The following is a 20,983-nucleotide window of genomic DNA, read 5'->3' as shown; positions in this document are numbered from 1 at the left end:
CCACACTGCAGCCTCAGGAAGATAAAAGGCAAAGCCTGTCAGGACTTCAGGTGATTTGCATGATAACCTAGGCCCAAGGGCTGTGGCTGCCCTGAGTAATGAAGGATGCTCAGGTTCCAGTTCCTTGCTACAAAACTGCAGCTCTCTGAGTGTGGCTTTTGTTCCCTTCTCTGCCAACCCCTGGTCTTTCTAGCATGCTCCCTCCAATCCTGACTCCAGCAACTCCAATCTCACCAGGACCAACAACCAATTGATCTTGCCGTCCTTCCAGTCTCCCCGCCCACCTTCTGTCTTCATTTCCTTCATTATACAGCTCAGAGCCATCAAACCTCTAACCCCTGCTCGCCTTCCCCACCCTCAGCATCCTGTATCACTGAGCCAACTGAAGGAATCATAAGTCAACTCCAGACTTCCATCTGCCCTCCCTGTAGCTGTCTGTCCCCACCGTGGATGAGCCACCCCTGCTCCTCCCAAGGCCAGTGTCTCCATTTGTGCACAAGACCGCACCCCTGCAGTACTTGGGATCACTCCAACAGTTGTCTCTTCTCTGAACTCTCCTCTCAACCAAAGCATCCTCATCCGTCTACAGGCACACCCTCCCCTGTTGGCAAAAGCAAAGCAAAACAAAACGAAAGCAAAAAAGCTCAAATCAGGTTTCTGTCCCAACCTCCACTGGAACAGCTCTTCCCAAGATTTCCACAGACCTGCAGGTGCTCAGTCTGGTAGTTGGTTCTCAGTCTCGGTCCTCCTTGCCCTGTCAGCAGCATTTATGAGATAACCCCTGACTCCTCCTTTAAATACTTCTCCTTGGCTCTCAGGACCCCACAGCTCTCCTCCCTTCTTTTTGGTCTCCTTTGCTGGTTTCTCCTCAGCATCCTGATCATCCAGCATTGCAGCACCTGGCCTCCGCCCGGACCCTCATCTCTATGTCCCATGGCATCTCATCCAGTCTCCTGGCCTTCATCACCCCTGCATCTGGTCATCCCCAAGTCTGTCTCTATCCCCAGACCATGCCATCCAGTTTGAGACTCATCCATCTACTGACTTGACATCTCCACTTAGATGACGGAATGTAAAGAGTTCAGACAGGGCTCCTGCTGCGCCCCCTCCCCACATACACCTGCTTCTTCCTTGGTCTTCCCTTCTCATTCTAGTCACGTAGGCCAGAAAACTCAGTTGGCTTCACTCTCTCTTGCTCTTCTGCCCTACATCCAGTTCATCAGCGAATTCTCTTCCTTATGTTACGTTCAATATAGATCCAGGATTGATCACTCCTTACTGTCCCCTCTATGACCCCTGGTCCAAGCCACCATCATCTCCTGCCTGCATTGTTGCAGTCACCTCTCAGTGGGCCTCCCGACTTCCACTCTTGCTCTCCATAATCCACTTTCCACACAGGAGCCAGAGAAACCCTTTCAAACGTAAGTCTGATCACGTTCCTCCTCTGGACAGGATCCTCTTATGGCTCCCAGCTCACCTGGAATAAAAGCCGGACTCTTAGCAGCCCACGGGCTCTCCATGATGTGGCCCCTGACTCTCTGCCTCCTCTCCTGTCGCCTGCCTCCTGCTCGCTCTGCTTCACCACACAGGCTTCCATGCACATCTGTGAACATGTCAGGCACCCTTCTGCTTTGGGTCCTTTCCTTCCACCTGCGGCACTGTTCCCCCCCACCATGCCCTCAGGGCTCCCTCCCTGACTGTATGAATGAATCCTTCCTTGACCACCCCACCCCACATTCTCTGGGCCTCTAACCCTGCTTCTCAGTCTCCTTTGCTCTTATCACACCGCCTGCTTGCCATTGTTGTGTATTTGCACAGTTCGTGTATTTTTCTACTTCCACAAGGACTTAAGCTGAGTGATGAACTTTGTTTCGTTCAGTGGCTGTCCCAGCACCTACAATGAATGAATGTAGTTTGACAGAACTGGGGAAAGTTGAATTTGGAACGTTAGGTCTGGAATCAGGAATCCTTCTGACACTAAGCAATTAATTGTCAAATTGTCAGAAAGACAGTAGTTCTACTGTTCACTCTTTTGAGAATGCTACCAGCCGGGGAACAGACAGCTGGGTTTCATGGAGGCGTGTGTGCAGTCCAGCCCATTTGCTGACATACACCTTGGTTAGGGTTACTGCTTCTGGCAGATGCTTCAGGAACTGTCCCCTTTGCATTGTCGTTTTGGTTCTGGAGGCTATCTTGACAGTTTCTACTTGAACATCCTCATTTCCAAAGTCTTCCCCTTCAGCAGGCTGGTAGGACTCTCTCTTGACTGCCATAGTCCTAAGCTAAAGATGAGATCTAGCTCATTTCAGTTTAGCTTTGGTTCTTAGTTACCTCAGAAAATTGTGCTTAAAGAGGAGCGGCATATGAAAAAATGTCATATATCCCCAAAAGAGGGAGAGTGGGGGAAAAGAGGATTTATGTCTACAGCAGGTAGTTTATTAAGCAGGCATTCTTTTTTTTTTTTTTGTGAGGAGATCAGCCCTGTGCTAACATCTGCCAATCCTCCTCTTTTTTTGCTGAGGAAGACTGGCCTTGGGCTAACATCCGTGCCCATCTTCCTCCACTTTATATGGGATGCCGCCACAGCATGGCTTGACAAGCAGTGTGTTGGTGCACGCCTGGGATCTGAACCGGCGAACCCCGGGCCGCCGCAGCGGAGCGCGTGCACTTAACTGCTTGCGCCACCGGGCTGGCCCCTAAGCAGGCATTCTTCACCTGGGGTCTGCACGTGGGCGTTAAGGGATTGGTGATTTTGAAACAAGGCAGAATCTTGCATATTTTCTGGAAAAATATCCTTTTTTTGATGGCTCCCATGATTGTTACAGTGGAATTTCACTCCGTTAGCATCCTTTCCCATCACCCCTCCCACAGGAAGTGAGTTTCTTTTCCTTTTAAACCTGATATGGGATTGTAATAATAAGTTGTAATAGCTAATTCTATCCAGGAACATCCCTCAGACCTTTCCAGCATTTTTTCAGATTAGAATATAGACTTTTACTGTGTCATTTACTTAAGTGAGAAAGATTGGTTGTCTTTAAATCCCAACACTGAAGACAGTTCAATTTTTTTCCTCAGAAAAGAAATTAACGTGATTTATAGGGGGAAGAAGTCCTATGTATCATTTATGACTTGCTCTCTTTTTTTGGTTTATTTGTTTTGACGTATTCCTTTTTAAACATTTCTAATTCTCAATTGGAGGTTAGCAGCGAAAGCTGTTTTGAAATGCCTGATGATGGCACATGTTCCTGTCTGACTTGCCCCATGGTGGCTGCCACTTCCCCACCCCTGTCGTCCTGTGTTGCTGCGCCGCAGGGACATCTGGGACCCTGGAAGAAGCAAGACTGCATCCCTTAAACCCACTCACGTGCCTTTTACTTTTCAGCCTTTTCTTGACAAGCCACTGGATCTCAGGGTCAGAAGGGGCTGTAGAGCACCTCGAACCAAACCCTGATGCATGAATGTTTTCCATAGCACTTGTGATAAGTGGGGAGCCAGCTACTCTTTGAAAGCTCTTACCAACACGGCACTCCCTCCTGAGACCACTCGTTCTGTTGTTGGGCAGCTCTGGTTGTTATGTTGAGCTTCAGTCTTCTCCCTGAGATTTCATTCTTTTCTCCAGTGACACTGATCCCCTCTCGGGGGGTCATTAATAGCCCCCTTGCTGCGATCCAGGTGAAAGATGCTCAGCTTGCTCCGGCTCTGGGTTTGCACATATTTATTGGACTCGCCATATCTCCCTGTCCCAAGGTGAATAAGTCAGTTCCCATGGAGCTCAAGTAGTGATTCAGAGAACTCACCAAAAGCTGCAACTCAGCTGGGCTTACACCTTTGTCAACTTCATAAGCCTGCTGGCAGCATCCGTTCTGTCAAATCTAACCCCTATAGCGGGAAGCCAGTGGTATCTTGAGCCTATAACTTATTTGGCTAAACAGTGTACTTCCTTGGGCATCCTCAGACCAGCCTGTCTGAACTTGATATGCCAGATGGGAGAGAAGAGTTGTGTGAGGTCACTGCTGGTATTTATCGAGTGCTCTCTCTTTTATGACCAGGGGCTTTTCACCTGGGGAGGAATACGCAGTGTCTAAGACCAGAAAGCAAAGCTTTCTTCCTTCGATTTAGGCCATTAAGGAAAGAGTTACTCTGGTGGTGTCATGATTCAGGAACACAAGGCAGAGACAGAACTAGTTTTGATGAGACTTTTAGCATCAGAGCCGCCAAATTCTTCAGCCTTAAGTGTTACAGACAGCTAAGCAGTGTCCTGGGAGTCATGGACAGGCCTCACATTGTGCATTGGTGAGATCGTGGCTTAAAACTCGGAGGCAGGAATAACAGGAGCAGGAGGAAAGGAGGAGAGTTACAAGTGAGGGTGGCTAGAGGAGAAGGCAAGAGGGGGAGTCTGTGACCCCTTCTCATCTGTGTTTCACATGATCCTCACCCCACCTCTGTGAAGCAACTGGGTGGGCACCATCTCAGTTTGCAGACAAGGAACTAAACCAGGAAGGGTGAAGCAGCGTTCTCAGGGGCACATGGCTAGTAAATGGCAGAGCTCATATCTTCTGACTCCAGGTCAAGAACGCTTTCCATTTTGCATGTTCTGATTTTGAGAGGATGATAAATTGTATACCTAGCAGCTGAATATCAGTCTGCCTGGGTGCCATTCAGTGCCCTAGCTGGAGCTCCACCATCTCCCAACAGAAATTCATTGAAATTGCTGACTCAAGAGCCGTTTTATCCTAGTCAGTGATAAAAGCCACACAGGGCTTCTACCTGCGAAACCCAGAACTAAGCTGACTGCTTTAGATAAAGAAATACCATTGGATTCACGGAGGCAGGGGAGAATGAGAGGCCGATAATAGTTTATAGACACCCTATGCCCAGCAGGCAGAGCAGAGCCCTGATCTTTTCTGTACTTCTGAAACTGTTCAGGCCTTTCGTCTGGTCAGGAACTTGATTGCCCATCTCTAGAACATCCCTGTTTTGGTTGAGTAGGATTTCTGAGTAGGATTTCTGAGCAGGAGTGCCAGATAGGATGAGTTAGTTTGATGCTGACCTACAATCCTCAAGCAACACACAGTTGATGGAACAGGGCATTAAGCTTCATTATGGGGTTTCATTTCTTGAGAAAAGATTCTGGAACTATTGCCTTCCTGGGTTGAAACCAGAAAACCAACACTTCCTCCTCCCTGTGGTCTAGACTGTTTGCCCCATTGTGTCCCTTTGTGGGAATTGGAAGATCTGGAGTTCAGCCTGGCTGAGGTTCTGACTCAATGATCTTGGCCAAGGCATTTCTCCTCCATGGGCTGCTGTTTCCTCATCTGTAAATGAAGGGGTTGGATTAGATTAGGGGGAGGCAAACTATGGCTTCACCAGCCAATTCTGGCCTACCATCTGTTTGTTTGCACATTTGTTTGTCTGATGATAAACTTTATTTTTAGAGCACTTTTAGGTTCACAGAAAACTTGAGCAGAAAGTACAGTTTCTATATACTCCTTGTCCCAGCACACACAGAGCCTCCCCCACTATCGACATCCTGCACCAGAATGGGACATTTGTTGTACTTGATAAACCTGCATAGACACATCATTATCACCCAAAGTCCCTGGTTTATGTTAGAGTTCTCTCTTGGTGTTGTACATTTTATGGGTGTTGACAAATGTATAATGACATGTATCCACCATTGTAATACCATACAGAATGGTTTCACTGCTCTAAAAAATCCATCTTTTTTTTTTTTTTTTTTGCTGAGGAAGTTTCGTCCTGAGCTAACATCTGTTGCCGATCTTCCTCTTTTTTTGCTGAGGAAGATTGTCCCTGAGCTAACATCTGTGCCAGCCATCCTCTATTTTGTATGTGGATCACTGCCTCAGCATGGCTGACAAGCGGTGTAGGTCCGTGCCTGGGATCCGAACCTGTGAACCCGGGCTGCTGAAGCGGAGCGCACTGAACCTAACCACTACACCGCAGGGCCAGCCCCACCATCTGTTTTTGTTTTTTTTTATTCTTTTAAAAAAATTTATTTATTTTTATTGTGGTAAAATACACATAACATAAAATCTACTATTTTAACCTTAGTAAGTGTACAGTTCGTGGCATTAAGTACATTCACACTGTTGTGCAATGGTCACCACAACCCATCTCTGGAACTTTTCCATCATCCCAGACTGAAATTCCTATTTTTTTAAATAAAGTTTTATTGGAACACAGCCAAGCTCATTCCTTTAGGTAATGTCTATGGCTGCTTTTGCACTATCATGGCAGAGTTGAGTAGTTGAAACAGAGACCATAAACCTGCAAAACCTAAAATATTTATCATCTGGACCTTTATAGAAAAAGTTTGCCAACCCCTGGACTAGATGATTTCTGGGAAGCTTCTAGAATCTGCAGTTTTCTATTAGGTGATTCTGCAATTTCATATCTGGATACTTAGTTGTTTGTTCTTACTCCTCATCCCACTCCTTTTCCCTCTCTCGGGGCCTCTCCTATGTGCTGACTTAGCTGCCACCGTCCCAGAGCAGAGGACTGTGACCCTGGACGTGGACGTGAACAACCGCACAGACCGCCTGGAGTGGTGCAGCTGTTATTACCATGGCAACTTCTCCCTGAACGCGGCCTTCGAGATCAAGCTCCACTGGATGGCGGTGACCGCTGCGGTCCTCTTCGAGATGGTAAGAGCTTCCTCGTGTTGTGGTCGGGGCCTTGGCTCACCTTGCAGAGGGGCACAGTGGATGCTTAGTAGGGATTCATGTCACATTTTTTTTTAGGTCAGGCTCCTATTAACTTTTATCTGGACTATTGGAATAGCTTCTTAAAAAAAAATTAAACATAGTAAAAAACTCCAACCGTCAAAAAGGATATAGGTCAGGGTTTCTCAGCCTTGGCCCTGCTGACATCTAGGGCTGGGTAATTCTCTGTTGTGGGGGGCTGTCCTGAGCATTATAAGATGTGGAGCAACATCCTTGGCGTCTACCCACTAAATGCCAGTAGCACACCCTCCTTGTGACAACCAAAAAATGTCTCAAATTTGAAACATTTTTCCATATCTGGAATTTTCCATATCTGGAAACATTTTTACTTGTCACAAATGGTAGAGGAGTCCTCCTGGCATCTAGTGGAAGAGACCAGGGCTGCTTCTCATCATCCTACAGTGCATAACATGGGACAGCCTCTACAACAAAGAATTAACTAGCCTGAAATGTCACGAGTACCCAAGTTGAAAAGTCCTGTTTCAATTGGTCTTCTGCCTGTCTTTCCTCCTCCTAGTCTGGCCTGGGTCTTCTGTCTAATCAGGTCATTCATTGCTCCTGCACTAAGAAGCCGTTCCTGGCCACCCCCATCCCCAGTCCCAGAGTCTGTTGAATAAACACTCCTTAGCCAAGCTGTCAGTATCTTCCAGGACCCTTCTTTAACCATATTTACAGTCTGCTACTCTTTTTATACACTCTCCCCTTCAGCCAAAAAGAATATTTTTCTGTGGTTTAAGCTGAGTCTCACTCCCCTCCAACACTGGCCCAAACTTCTCATTGCACAGCTGAGAGCAGCTGGAAAGTTCAAAAAGAGTACACGAAAAGCTAGGAGATGACCAAAGAGAAATGAGCACAGTGCCGGCTGGCAACAACATAGAGGTTTTTTTCGTCCAGGGCTCATAGGCCCAGTTTTATCCCACAAGACGTGGTATCTTGGGGAAGAGATTTATGCAGGTCTCTGTCTGCCCAGCCCCAGTCTGCCTCCCCAAGGCGTTAGTATCTTTGAGGACCCCTCCCTTGGAGAGAGTCTCATCAGGGGAACATTCTTAAGGTCCAAATCAAAAAAGACCCCTAGCTGCTCAGCTTACTAAGGACACCACCAGCTCTTCCCCAGCTGGTCGATGCCGAGATGACAACACCCTCCAGCCAGAACTAACCCTCTGACCCAGTAGGCTAAGCCTTCTGCTTGGAAGCCCTTCCAGATAATCCTATCTCAAAACAACACAACCACAACTTTCACGCACACATGTAGTTACAGTTTGGCAGGAAGAAGAATATTTCCTTAGAGAAATTTAGCAACTATCTTTTAAAAATACACTCTTCACATCGATTCATGTAAAACCCACTGAAAGCTACTAATCTCTTTATGATTTTTTGTTAAGTTTTTAGAAATCTCCAGTGTAGGTTAATTATTATTTTAAGGCAATGTCCAAATTTTTTATAAATCACATTTTATTAAGATAAATATTACGTAAAATAAAAAAGTGGTTGACTAAGCCTTAGAAATTATTTTGATCAAACAGAAATCTTGGTGATTTGGTTGTTGTTATGAGTGTTCCTGGGAGAAAAGCTAAGAGTGGTCCCCTTCAACTTTTAATGTAATCATATTTGTTTAAGTCAAGGTATGGCTCAAACTGTATTTTTTTAAAATAATATTTGTCACAAATCTCATCTGTATGCCAGAGCCACATACATCAGCTTTCTTTTCTTAAAATATACATTAGTTTTATGATTAAAAAAGTATCTAAGACCTAGAACATTGCCACTGTTCCTGAAGAAAATGTTATTTGGGGGGAGGTTTGTCTTTATGCCCCAGTAACTTTCGTTTGTGGTCAGTCTTCAAGCAGACGGCTTTTGGGAGTTTGCTGGAGAGCGGTTCTCATTCCGCCAGGTCAGGGCTTATCGCTTTGGCCAGAGGCCACCACAGTCATCTTGCTCCCTGAGTCATGTCCCTCTCAGTGGACTGTTTTCCTATTTGATACTTTGGACTTAGTAAATTTTTGATAAAGGACAAAATTAGAAGAACTTAGGCTATATCCCATGACCTTCCTCCAACATCCTATAGAATGAGAAGGGTTTTTAAGAGGCAATAAATAGCTCTCTCCAGTCTCTTCTTCCCAAAAGAAACACTGAAGTTGCAGAAGCTTGAGCTGTGAAGAGGAGCTGTGTGCTAACTCACAGTTTTTCGAGAATTCATCAGAAGGTTTTACTGCACTTTTTCCTGCCCAGGATTGGTTTGGAGCCAGTGAACATTAATAAATGAATGTGCCAATCAATATGCATGCTGCCACTCTGTTGCATTCGCTCCTTGGGAAGCATTTTCTCTCCTCTCTGAACGAACTTGGAGATGACATTGTTTGTTTCTTTGCTTTCCACCAGGTGCAGGGTTGGCATCGAAAAGCTACCTCCTGTGGCTTTTTGTTGGTCCCAGTTTTGGAGGGTCCCTTTGCGCTGCCCAGTTACCTGTATGGAGATCCGCTCCGAGCCCAGCTCTTCATCCCACTCAACATCAGCTGCCTGCTCAAGGAGGGCAGTGAGCACCTGTTTGATAGTAAGAGATGCTCCCCTCTAGAGGTTCTGTCTCCAAAGAGAGTAAGACCCCCTCCCCCAAGGACACCTCTCTAGGTATCTAGTCGACGCAGGCTAGTGAAAAGAGGGAATCTTTGGAAAAGGGGCCGAAAGAATCTGGGTTTTAATCCTGGTACTTCACTTAGTGGCTGGGCAACCGTGGACAAGTCACTTAATGTCTCTGAGCCTCAAATTCCTTAGTCTTAAAATGGGAGTGGCTAGAGCTGCCTTGCTAATTCAGGAGGACCCTTATAGGGCCTGGAGCGGAATGGTTGATGGGAGAGGGTGCTCTACTCTCTAAATAAAGAGCAGCCTGGTACTCCTCCCACACTCTCCCTTCTGTGCTCCAGCCTAACTGGTTTGGGCTGCAGGAATTTGAACCTCACAGGAGGCTTGAATCTGCTGTTCCATGCAGAAAGGCCAAAAAAGAGAGGCATTGAAAGCAAAACAGGAAACAGTGTCCTATTGTGCAAAGCTGTGGTGTGTCAGCACCTGGAACACTGCGCATGGCTCGAGTCCCGCATCTGAAGAAAACAGAGCAGGAGGCTCAGAGGAGGACAGCAGGACCCTCATCAGAGCCCTTCCCCTGGAACAGGGCTGTCCATTGAACGGGAGCACACAGGGACCGACCCCACCCTGCTGCTCCGCCCCAGTCCACCAGAACTCGGAGGGCAGGATTAGGACAGATGGAAGGATGAGCTTACTTCACACACAGCATGTAACTTTTCTATCACCAAGTGCTCGCTGTGATGAGCCTATAAATAGCTGTTATAAAGCTTTCCATGAGCTCACAGATGATCTTTTTTAGAACGAAAAGCTAGAGTTGCTGCTGATCCATGAGGAGCTCTTGAGTTCTCAGATATAGAAATTATAAATGTGAAAGAAAAAACTTCTGATGTAAAGGAGATGCTTTCTCCCCGTGCCCTTGTAAATCTGTTTCATGGTTGGTAGCAGAGAACCAGCCGGGGGTGAGAGGTCTCACCAGGTCGGGGTAGTGGGCCAAGCTGAGTGTTCTGGAGCTTTCCCCATGACAGGCTGCCCCCGTGGTGCAAACAGCTTTTGTTCCAAAGGGGCTCGTCTGTATATTCTTTGTTTACATCTTGGAAGACATTTTTGTATAGACACAATGTTTTAAGTGAGAGTTGGGGTTCCAGGTGAGCCCCACAGAGCCACTGGAGGCCATAGATTCTGTGATCCTTAGAGTTTACAGCGCACTCTTTATGCACACACACATTGTCATTTAACCTCACTGTGGCTGAGAGAGGACTGTTTTTGCAGTCCTGAAATACCAGACGGTTATGTTCGTATCTGACGATTTTAGACTGGGCACTGCCTCATACCGCTATTTTTAATACGTTGAGGGGACAGAGAGATTTTCCCCCACACCATCCAGAGACTCTTCTGGGGTTTTCCACCTTCACTGTAACAGCACAGGATTGCTGGCAGGGCTGGCATCAGAGGACATTTTTGTGTGAGCTGATGGTTTTCCCTGCCAGTTGTAACCCAGTCTTCACAACCAGCATCCTCTCTTGGTTGCCATGGTTACAGCTGAAAGAACAGAGTCCTAGTTTAAAGGAATAAGGACTTGACTCTAAAAATCAATTTTCTTCCTTCTGTGCCACTTCTCTTCCTGTTACCTCCCCTTCCGATGACAGTGAATTCAAAATCTTAAAAATCTGACAAGAATCTGCATGTCTGTGTGTTTTTTCCTATTAAAGCCAAAGTCTTTTTTTCTTGCTTTCTCTTTAGTTGCCCAGAATCCTCAAATCTATCCTGGATAGAAAATTCCAAAATGTGGGAGGAGTAATGAGACATCACAGGCACCCTTGTTCTTGGTGTGTCTTGTGCAGTCGCTGCCCAGCCCTTGGCCCCGAGAGCAGCCCCGGCTCGTTGTCTGTAGCTGTGTAACAGGCTGCCTCAGCCCTCCCACCTGCTCGCTCAGCTCCTGGTCCTCACACCAGCCCCGCAGAAGCAATGAGGCTGGAGCAGTGAAGTGGGCGATGGGGGAGGGCACTCGTCTGCTCTGCTCCCCTCCCCAGCCGGCCACTTTTCCAAAAATCATTTTCATATTTGCTTCAGTTTCCCCAGCCCTAAAATGGAGCTTGTAATATTGCCTTTCCTTGTAGGGAAATGGAATATTAGTAATAAAAAAAAATGTTTTTTCTTGTCCTTATAAGCAGATTGCATGCATTTAAAACTTATGTTCTGTTTGTACTTTAATGTCATGCTCCTTTCTGCTTTTGCAACAGGAAGTCATTAGAATGAGTCTTACATCAAGTTATGGTAGCTCACGCTGGTTCCTGAGGACTCATTCATCACCTTTCTAGATCCTGGTAGAGCCTGGGGGAAGGGATGGTGGGAACACATGGCTGTCACTTTCTTTATGATATCCCTCCTTAGGGTGGAGGCTACTCTTTCCAAAAGCAGGTAGTGTGGAAAAGCTGAGCTGAGTTCAAGGGGGAAGAATGGCCAAGAGCAGTGAAGTGTACAGAAGGCCAGACCCAGGGAGAATTACAAACCATGAGATTGCAACTTGGCATTTATTTTTTTTTTCCTTTCAGGCTTTGAACCAGAAACATACTGGGATCGAATGCACCTTTTCCAGGAAGCCATTGCACACAGGTTTGTCCCTTAGCAAAAGGGAATCGTGGGAAAGCATCAGTCTTGAATAGCAGTTACCAAAGCAAAACTCTGTTTGTTTCATTTCTGGAGAGATAGATGTAGTCCACCAATGATAAATTCACTGCTTATCTTTGACGAGACCCTTTGCCTTGGTTTCAAAGATAAGCACTACCTCTCCAGTTCCTGTGGCTGTTGTTTTTCAGACCTTAATACCTTCCTTTTCCAGTTGAGGGGAAAGTGTAGAGCTCCCTCCTTAGCCTCCAACAAGACGCTGAGCCAAGCTATCTTGGAGATGACATGAGATGAAAAATCATAAAATTTATCAAGAGCCCCTTGACACGTGTTGAAAAGACAACGAATGGTTAAAAAGCAATAGAGGGCTGGCCTGGTGGCGCAGCGGTTAAGCGCGCGTGCTCCACTTTGGCGGCCCGGGGTTTGCAGGTTTGGATCCTGGGCGTGTACCGACGCACTGTCAAGCCACGCTGTGGCGGCATCCCATATAAAGTGGACGAAGATGGGCACGGATGTTAGCCCAGGGCCAATCTTCCTAAGCAAAAAGAGAAGGATTGGCATCGGATGTTAGCTCAGGCCTAGTCTTCCTCAGGGAAAAAAAAAAAAGGGCAATAGATAAGTCAGTAGATATTCACTGGCACCTAATATGTGTGCCAGGGAAAGCCTTTCCAAGGCTTAGCTCCCTGCCCCTCTGGCCAGTACGGCTTGGTTTCCAGAACATCACTAACTCAGTGTCCAGTTGCTGCTTCGTGTTAACCATGGTGAAAACAAAGCCTCTTGTTCTTGCTTTACCTCCTCCTCTTGCTGCACCTTCTTCAGTGTTATATCATCTCCTTATTCGAGTGTCCAGCTGTTACCACCCGCACCGTGCACACACCCCACACAGCCTCAGGGTGAAGTCCAGACTCTTCAGCCTCCCCTCACCCAAGTGGGCCCCAGCCTGCCTTAGACCTTATTCAGCCCTTTTTTTCTTTTTTCTTTTTTTTTTTTTTTTTTTTGTGAGGAGATCAGCCCTGTGCTAACATCCGCCAATCCTCCTCTTTTTTTGCTGAGGAAGACGGCCCTGGGCTAACATCTGTGCCCATCTTCCTCCACTTTATATGGGACGCCGCCACAGCATGGCTTGCCAAGCAGTGCGTCGGTGCGCGCCCGGGATCCGAACCAGCGAACCCCGGGCCGCCACAGCGGAGCGTGCGCACTTAACCGCTTGCGCCACCGGGCCGGCCCCAGCCCTTTTTTTCATAGAAAGCTATGACCTAGCTTCCATGCTTAGTCAAGACTGTGGGGTGAATGCCAGGGCAGCTAGTTTTCTCCTTCCAGTAGGAGAGGATGCTGATTCAGGGCAGAAGATGAGGAGTGCAGTGGTCGGTGGGAAAGGGCAGTGATGTGGGAAGCAGACAGGCCTGATTTATCTCCGCCTCCACCAGCATCTGGCTGAGGAACCATGAGCAAGTCCTGGAACTGCTCCGCCTTTGTTTTCTCACCCCTTGCAGGGTTGTTGGGAGGGTTCTCTGATGTTCCTGGCCCCTCATAAGCCCTCGGTAGACAGTAGTTATTATTAGGAAGACCCAGCCAACTGATGAGTTTATAGGCAGGTCTGACGCTGCTCACCTCATATGTCGTCTGGCAGTTGTTGCGCTTTGCTGGCTGGATATCACACAGGATGTGGCCTTTATTTGTCAAATCTGCTTTTTTCTTCACTGCATCCTCCTCCTGATCCACCTCAGTCCAAATCCCAGTCATATCTTCTCTACACTATTGCCCTGTCCTCTTCAGCCTGCTTTTCCAGCCTTCGATTTCCTCACGTCTTCTGTCCAGTCCCCATGTCTCCTGCCCGGGGCTCTGCTGTGTGTCCCTATACTTAAACCTGCTCCCACCTCCCCACCCACCCCCCTCTCACCTCCCCACTTAAACCCCCTCCCCCACCTTCCCCCTTAAGCCCCCACTCCCTTCTACACTTGTCAGTCTTGCCCCCAGGTCCCTCCACTCTGAATCCCTCCTTCCCTTTTTCCCAATGCACTCTGTCCATCTATTACACTAATTTAGGGGCCCCTGGAGGATAAGGGTATGCATTTTTCTCATTTTTGTTTCCTTCCACAAGGCCTAGTAAAGTGCCTTGTCCAGAATAGTTGTCCGGTATGTAGCTTTTGCATAGAGTAGACTCCAGGTGGGAATATGGCTCTGACATGAAATATTAGGCCACCCCTAAGGTCCATCCCAGAAAGAGTTAGAAAAGTGTGCAGCTTCCCTGGACCCCTCTGCCGTGGCTCCCCAGCTCCTCCTCCATTTTTGTCTGGGCACTTGACATGAGGTTAGTACATCCCATCCCTGGGACTGGAACTCCCCGTCCTCACTGCAATTCTGGCTCACATGCTCCCCAAGTGGACAGTGAGGGGGCCAAGGACTATGTGGTTCAATTGCCTTTTTTTTTTTTTTTGTGAGGAATATTAGCCCTGAGCTAACATCCATGCTAATCCTCCTCTTTTTGCTGAGGAAGACCGGCTCTGAGCCAACATCCATTGCCAATCCTCTTGCCTTTTTTTTTCCCCAAAGCCCCAGCAGATAGCTGTATGCCACAGTTGCACATCCTTCTAGTTGCTGTACGTGGGACGTGGCCTCAGCATTGCCGGAGAAGCGGTGCGTCGGTGCACGCCCGGGATCCGAACCCGGGCCGCCAGTAGCGGAGCGCGTGCACTTAACCACTAAGCCATGGGGCCGGCCCGGTGGCGCAAGCGGTTAAGTGCGTGCACTCCTCTGTGGTGGCCCAGGGTTTGCCGGTTCGGATCCTGGGCGCACACCGACGCACCGTTTGGCAAGCCATGCTGTGGCGGCGTCCCATATAAAGTGGAGGAAGATGGGCACGGATATTAGCCCAGGGCCAGTCTTCCTCAGCAAAAAAAGGAGGATTGGCAGATGTTAGCACAGGGCTGATCTTCCTCACAGAAAAAAAAAAAAAAAAGAATAAAGGTCTTTCCTGGTGACCTCAGAAAGAAAGGAGGCAAGAATCTGGTCAGGCTGATCCATGCTGCGTACATAAATAGCCTCGATTGGAAAGTAGAGGGGAAGGCAGGCAAAATCCAGAGTTGTTCCCACACATGATAAAATCAGTCTGTAGATGATGGAGCTTGCAGTGCATGTTAGCGTTCCGTTCAATTTGCATATCTGACTTCATGTGTTTTTCAGTAAATAATTATCGAATGTCAGTGTAAAGCCAGCAGCTTTTCTAGAGGATACAACATAGCACCTCCCTGAGGAACTCAGTCCAGGAAAGGAGAGGGGCATTTTACCTCCTTTAGTTCTGCCTACATCCCTGCCTTCATTACATAAACCCCTCAGACTCAGGGCAGGAGCCACATCTGTTAACACGTCCTTTGCAGCACTTAGCAGGTAGAGCTGTAATAAATGTGCTTTATGGAAATAGAAAAACCAGGAATAGAACAAGCCACAAATGAAAAATGGCTCCTCCTGCCCATTTCCAGAATACAGCGAAGCAGAGAGCCCCAGATTGGTGTTCTTCACTTTTAAGAAAAGGATTTCAATTAACATTCATTCTATTTCAATTCAAAGCCTTTATTGAGAACCTACTTTGTGGTTAGTGTGGGAGAACAGTGTGGAGGGAGAGAGGTGTGGCTGAGGTGAATTAAGATAGGGACCCTTCCCTGGAGGAGTTGACTGTCTCAAGTATGTGGGTGGGCACGGTGGGAAAGTCTGATGGGACGGCTAGGGGGCACGCAGGAGGAAGGGTGGCTGAGCAGAGATGAAGGCTGGGTGAGGAAGAGGGCAGCAGGTGAGAGGGCTTTTGATCACCGGGGAGATGCACGGAGGCTGGGCGGGAGGAGATCTGATGAGCCATTGAAGGGGTAGAGGCTGGGAAGTGATGAGGGCGAAAATAAGCAACCTGCATGTTCCTTCTTGAAAGAGCTTTCCAGATGACTGTAGCCCAGGCTGTCAGAGAGTCCCATTAGCCACACTCCCCTGTCCCTTTAGCTAAGGAGGGCCTAATCAGTCTTCCTGTCCTTCCCTTAGGTTTGGGTTTGTGCAAGATAAATATTCTGCCTCTGCTTTTAACTTCCCTGCGGAGAACAAGCCTCAGTACATCCACGTTACAGGTGAGGCGTTCAGGGCAAAACATGGGCAGGTGGGCCACTGGGGCAGGATTGTGAGCCCTGAGAGGGGCCTGGCCCGTCCACAAGGGTTCTTCCTGTGCACTGAGCCTGTGGCGGCAGAACCTGGTGGCTGCGACACGGGTGCTTCTCTTTCTCTTCAGGAACAGTGTTCCTACAGCTGCCCTACTCCAAGCGCAAGTTCTCTGGGCAGCAGCGGCGGCGGCGGAACTCCACCAGCTCCACCAACCAGAACATGTTCTGCGAGGAGCGGGTTGGCTACAACTGGGCCTACAACACCATGCTGACCAAGACGTGGCGCTCCAGTGCCACAGGGGACGAGAAGTTTGCCGATCGGCTGCTGAAGGACTTCACGGACTTCTGCATCAACCGTGACAACCGCCTAGTCACGTTCTGGATGAGTTGCCTGGAGAAGATGCACGCTAGCGCCCCATGAGGCCAGGCTGTGCTGGGGTTAGGATGGGGAGGATCCGGTCTTGCTACTGATATTCAATAGGATCAGTCAGGCTCTGAGCGTCCGATGTAAGTTTGCCACTGTCGGTGAGTGGGGGCCGTTGCTAGTGTTTCTTCCCCCCACAAGTGTTCTACCACTCAAAGAGAAAGTCTTTGGAAGCAGCTAGCACTGAGAGCAGGTGGGAGGCCCAGATGGTCCGTGGGAGGGCTTCAATACTAGGGAAGGGGGCAGGCAGCCCCCAAGAATGTCCTTGGAGAGGGGGCGGCTCCTGTGAGTGTCCTTTCCCTCCACCATCCGTGGGCTATTCAGAGCAGAATCTGCCGCTTCCCACCCAGAAGTGTGCACAGGATGTAAGATAATTTTGTGAAATAATGTACCATAGGCTCACACCAACTGTATATACCTGTACATATCAGAAGAAGAAATAAAGTGCCGTGTGCAGCATCTCTGTCCCCCAGCCTGGTTCCCGGCAGCAGCAGTCCCATCCTTGGCTGGGCAGTCATGCCACGTCACCAGGGCTGTAGTGGCCAGTGAGGCAGCTGCAGACAGTGAGGAGGACTTTAGAATTCACTGTCTTGGAGAGTCTGGCTGTGAGAAAGATGTCTTTGCACAGGCCCTTGGGCAGGAGCAAGGGTAGTTTCGGTCAGGCTTAGTGAGCAGACAGTACAACGTACTAGGAACCCACAGGCTTGTGCTGTCAGAGGTGAATCTTGCTAGGTGGGTGAGCCCTGCTGTGGCACGCAGACATCATGATGTTCTGAAAAAAATCGAAGGAAAGCCCCTGTTGACTCTAGCTGAGGTTTAGGATCCATTGCTCAACAGGATGAGACTCAGTATGGTGCCTTAACCTCAGTGCCCTGCCCTAACCTGCTGGTGGGGGTGAGGGGCTACAGGCCAGAGGGGCACCTGACAAGTACTGCCACTTCTTCCCCTCCATCTCTCCACACGGAGTTCATCACAAGCCCTGTTGATTTACCTCCTCAGTAGCTTCCGAATTGCCCACTTCTTCCTAGGCCCTCTGTTGCCATTCTCAGCCCAGCCCTCCTTCATCTTCATCTTCCTCTTGCATGGCTAGGAGGGCCTCCTAACTTGTCTCTGCTTTCACTCCAGGCCATTCTCCATGTGGCAGTCTTTTTTTGTGTGTGTGTGTGAGGAAGATTAGCCCTGAGCTAACATCTGTTGCCAGTTCTCCTCTTTTTGCTGAGGAAGACTGGCCCTGGGCTAACATCCGTGCCCATCCTCCTCCACTTTATATGTGGGATGCCTGCCACAGCATGGCTTGACAAGTGCTGCATAGGTCCGCACATCAGGATCAGAACCTGCGAACCCTGGGTCACTGAAGCAGAGTGTGTGAACTTAACTACTACGCCACCGGGCCGGCGCCAGCAGAGTCTTTTTTAAAAACCACTCTGATTGTGCCCACCACTAATTTAGACCTCTGGTGACTTGAACTTGTCAAATCCTAGACGTGGCTCACGTGGCCCTGCACGATCTGGTCCTAGGCCATTTCTCCAGCCACCTGGAACATCACAAACTCTTTTGCGGCTCAGATCCTTTGCACAGCTGTTCCGTCTGCTAAGAGCACTCCTCCTCTCCACGCCCACTCTGCCTTACCAACTCCTGGGCGTTATCCGTCAGCTCTTCCCTCAAATGTCATTTCCCCAGAGAAGCGCAGCAGGATTCCCTGTATGATCTTCCCACAGCAGCTTGTACTTCAGCAACCACACTCAGCACGTTCACACTCCAGCATGGCAGAAGCTTGCCTATTGTTCATCTCTTTGTTCCTAAACGTGCAGCATAATAGTAGAAGCTGGAGAAGTGGTGGTTGGATGAATGTGTGGACTGAATGAATGAGCTCTGGACTCAAGGGCCAGGCACTGGGTGTTGCATTTGAATCTCCCCCTCACTCGGTTCCTGAGTGACTTCTGGAGCCGGTTTCTTTTCTGTAAAATGCAGCTATTGATGCTGCATGTAGAGAGTTTGAGAGAAAAGGTCTGTTAGTATATGTGAAAGCACACTGGTTGAATGCTGGCGTGGAGTGGGTCCTTGATAAAAATCCATTTTCTTTTCCTTTTTCATCTTCTTTTCCCTCAGACAACCTTTGCTCCTTCTAGGCATTAATGTCCTTCATTTATAAAATGGGAGGCTGTCTCCTGGAGTGGTTTGAGGATCAAAAGACAGATGTATAGGGCCCGGCCCGGTGGCGCAAGCGGTTAAGTGCGCGCGCTCCGCTGCGGCGGCCCGGGGTTCGCTGGTTCGGATCCCGGGCGCGCACCGACGCACTGCTTGGCAAGCCATGCTGTGGCGGCCTCCCATATAAAGTGGAGGAAGATGGGCACAGATGTTAGCCCAGGGCCGTCTTCCTCAGCAAAAAAAGAGGAGGATCGGCGGATGTTAGCACAGGGCTGATCTCCTCACAAAAAAAAAAAAAAAAAAGACAGATGTATATGAAAGGACTTACTAATCAGGCTGCTCTCGCATTCCCGGGCTGCAGTCCTCTTCGCCGTGCTGCTGAGCCAGCTTCCTGAGCGATCGTCCTGGACATGGCAGCTGCTGGCCTGTTCAGGTCAGAATATACGGTGCAGTCTTTTGTGATCCTCGGTATCCTGCGTGTAAAGCCAGCGATTGCCCCTGCTTTCTGCCCTCTTATCTATTCCAAAGGTGACCCGGGAGAAGAAGGCCCAGAGGATGATATGGTGGAAGAAGAGGTGGCTGACAAGTTAGAACACTGGGTCACTCACCCTTCAGAGCTGGGCCTGAAACACATGTGCCCTTGAGCCCCAGTTCCCCTGCTGGTGGCTCCCCGTCATTCCTCCTCTCTCCTTCCACCCACTTGTCCAAGCCAGAATCTGGAAGTGAACTCAGTCCTCCCGCAACTCCATCATCACCCAGTCTTCCCACCTGTCCCTCCTAGCTGTCCCTCAGACCTGCGCACCTCCCTCCATCCCTGCTTTCCACATGCAGAGCCCGGCCCTGAGGGGTCATGTGGTTTGGTTAGATATGAAGGACTTGTGCATGCAGATTGGAAGCCCCGCATCAGGTGTATAGATGTGAATAACCATTCCTTGGTGGAGAAAGAAAGGCAGGAAGCTTGGGGCCAAGAGGACCTGGGTTTAAACTCTAGCTCTGCCGTTTCTCAGCAGTGAGAACTGGGAATATTCTGTCTCCTGAGCCTGGTTCCTGACCTATTAAATAGAGATGACATAGCCTCACCTTTCTACCAACCCTCATACACACACAGACCTCTGAGTGTTGCTCTTCTGTGCTTGTGATATTGTAATTATTTGCTGACCCGTTTCAGCTCATTAGGCTTAGAATTTCTCAGTCAATGAGAGTTGAATGAGTGAGCCAGTGAGATCAAGGGAGCAGGTGCATGTGGCAGGGCCCCTCACAGGGCCCAGCATATAGGAGGGACACATGCTAGCCTCGCTCCCTAAACTGAGTCATGGAAGGCACTTACCATGTTGAGAAATGAGGCCATTAAGACCCAGTCACTTGTATGACATGCCTTGGGTCACCCCAGTGAGGGCAGAGATGAGCATGGTCCAATAAGATGAGCCTTAGAGCAGAGGAGTTCTTAGAGATCTGGTCCAACTTCATTTTCTCCCAGATAAGGAAACAGGGAATGACCTGCCCCAGGCTCTAGGTGGAACCAGCACAAGGACATAGGTCTTCTGACTCCCAGCCCAGTGCCTTTCTAGGCATTTGGTTGCAGTCAGCAGCATGGTGGTTAAGAGGGCAGGCTCAGGAGGCAGGTGGCTGGATTCAGAGTCCAGCAGGGCTACCCTGAGTAAGTTACTGCACCTCTCAGAGCCTTGGTTTTCTCATCGGTAAAATAAGACAATAATACCATCTCATGGCGTCATGAAAGTCACACGAGAGAATGTGGGTAAAGAGCTAAGACAGTGCCTGGAAGGTTGTGATCCCCTCCCTAAACATTAGCTTTTATGAAGATGCTTATTGCCCCGGGCTCTGTGAACCCCAGGAGTTTAGAGACAGGAATAACCACAGAGGGCCAGAGTGGACAGGGTAGTCTTTAAAGAGGAAGTAGGCTTGGGCCTTGTAGGATGCGTAGGAGTGGTCAAGAGGCCGAGCGCATTGTCCCCACTTGTGCCGGAGGGCTGTGTTCCTCTAGCTGCTATGGTCATCCTACCTTATCTGGTCCCAGGAACCTCTGCTGAGAAATGTTTTCTGTTGGCAGAGGCGCCACATTGCCAAGAGCAGGGAGAGGGCTTCCTGACCACATTGCCCTGGCTCCCGCCCATTGTGATCAAGGTTGTTGCCTGAGATGGGGCAGCTCTGCAGACATTTTTCAGCTTCACAGTTGTGCTCGGGTGCACACAGGCCCCGGAACACCTGGGGCAGCACTGGTTGGCCTCCTGGACTGAGAAATGAGTCTGAGGTGAGCATCCACACAGGGTGTGGGATGCAGAAAAACATGATGGAAAAAGAAATGAGAT

At 48.9% G+C, this 20,983-nt stretch overlaps 1 protein-coding gene and 1 long non-coding RNA gene across 6 annotated transcripts in view; one reads left to right on the top strand and one right to left on the bottom strand.

Moving 5' to 3' along the window:
* The window catches only part of DEPDC5 (DEP domain containing 5, GATOR1 subcomplex subunit), a 119,377-nt gene extending 102,402 nt beyond the window's left edge, over nt 1–16,975 (top strand). For all 5 annotated transcript variants that reach the window (XM_087423931.1, XM_004429738.3, XM_004429737.3 and 2 more), the window contains 5 exons: nt 6,496–6,665; nt 9,123–9,294; nt 11,873–11,933; nt 15,972–16,054; nt 16,213–16,975. In XM_087423931.1, coding sequence (XP_087280057.1) covers nt 6,496–6,665; nt 9,123–9,294; nt 11,873–11,933; nt 15,972–16,054; nt 16,213–16,505 — 779 coding nt within the window. In that variant the 3' untranslated portion in view covers nt 16,506–16,975. The remainder of the gene's footprint in view (nt 1–6,495; nt 6,666–9,122; nt 9,295–11,872; nt 11,934–15,971; nt 16,055–16,212) is intronic.
* A 72-nt stretch (nt 16,976–17,047) lies between these two features.
* Nucleotides 17,048–20,983, bottom strand: part of LOC147912445 (uncharacterized) — a 29,617-nt gene continuing 25,681 nt past the window's right edge. The window contains exons 3-4 of the long non-coding RNA XR_015549947.1: nt 18,985–19,081; nt 17,048–17,280 (exon numbers count right to left, since the gene is read on the bottom strand). This is a non-coding gene — a long non-coding RNA (uncharacterized LOC147912445). The remainder of the gene's footprint in view (nt 17,281–18,984; nt 19,082–20,983) is intronic.

Source organism: Ceratotherium simum, chromosome 35, assembly GCF_057802395.1.
Source record: "Ceratotherium simum simum isolate JZ-2026a chromosome 35, ASM5780239v1, whole genome shotgun sequence".
NCBI lineage: Eukaryota > Metazoa > Chordata > Mammalia > Perissodactyla > Rhinocerotidae > Ceratotherium > Ceratotherium simum.
This window is presented reverse-complemented; position numbering and strand designations above follow the sequence as displayed.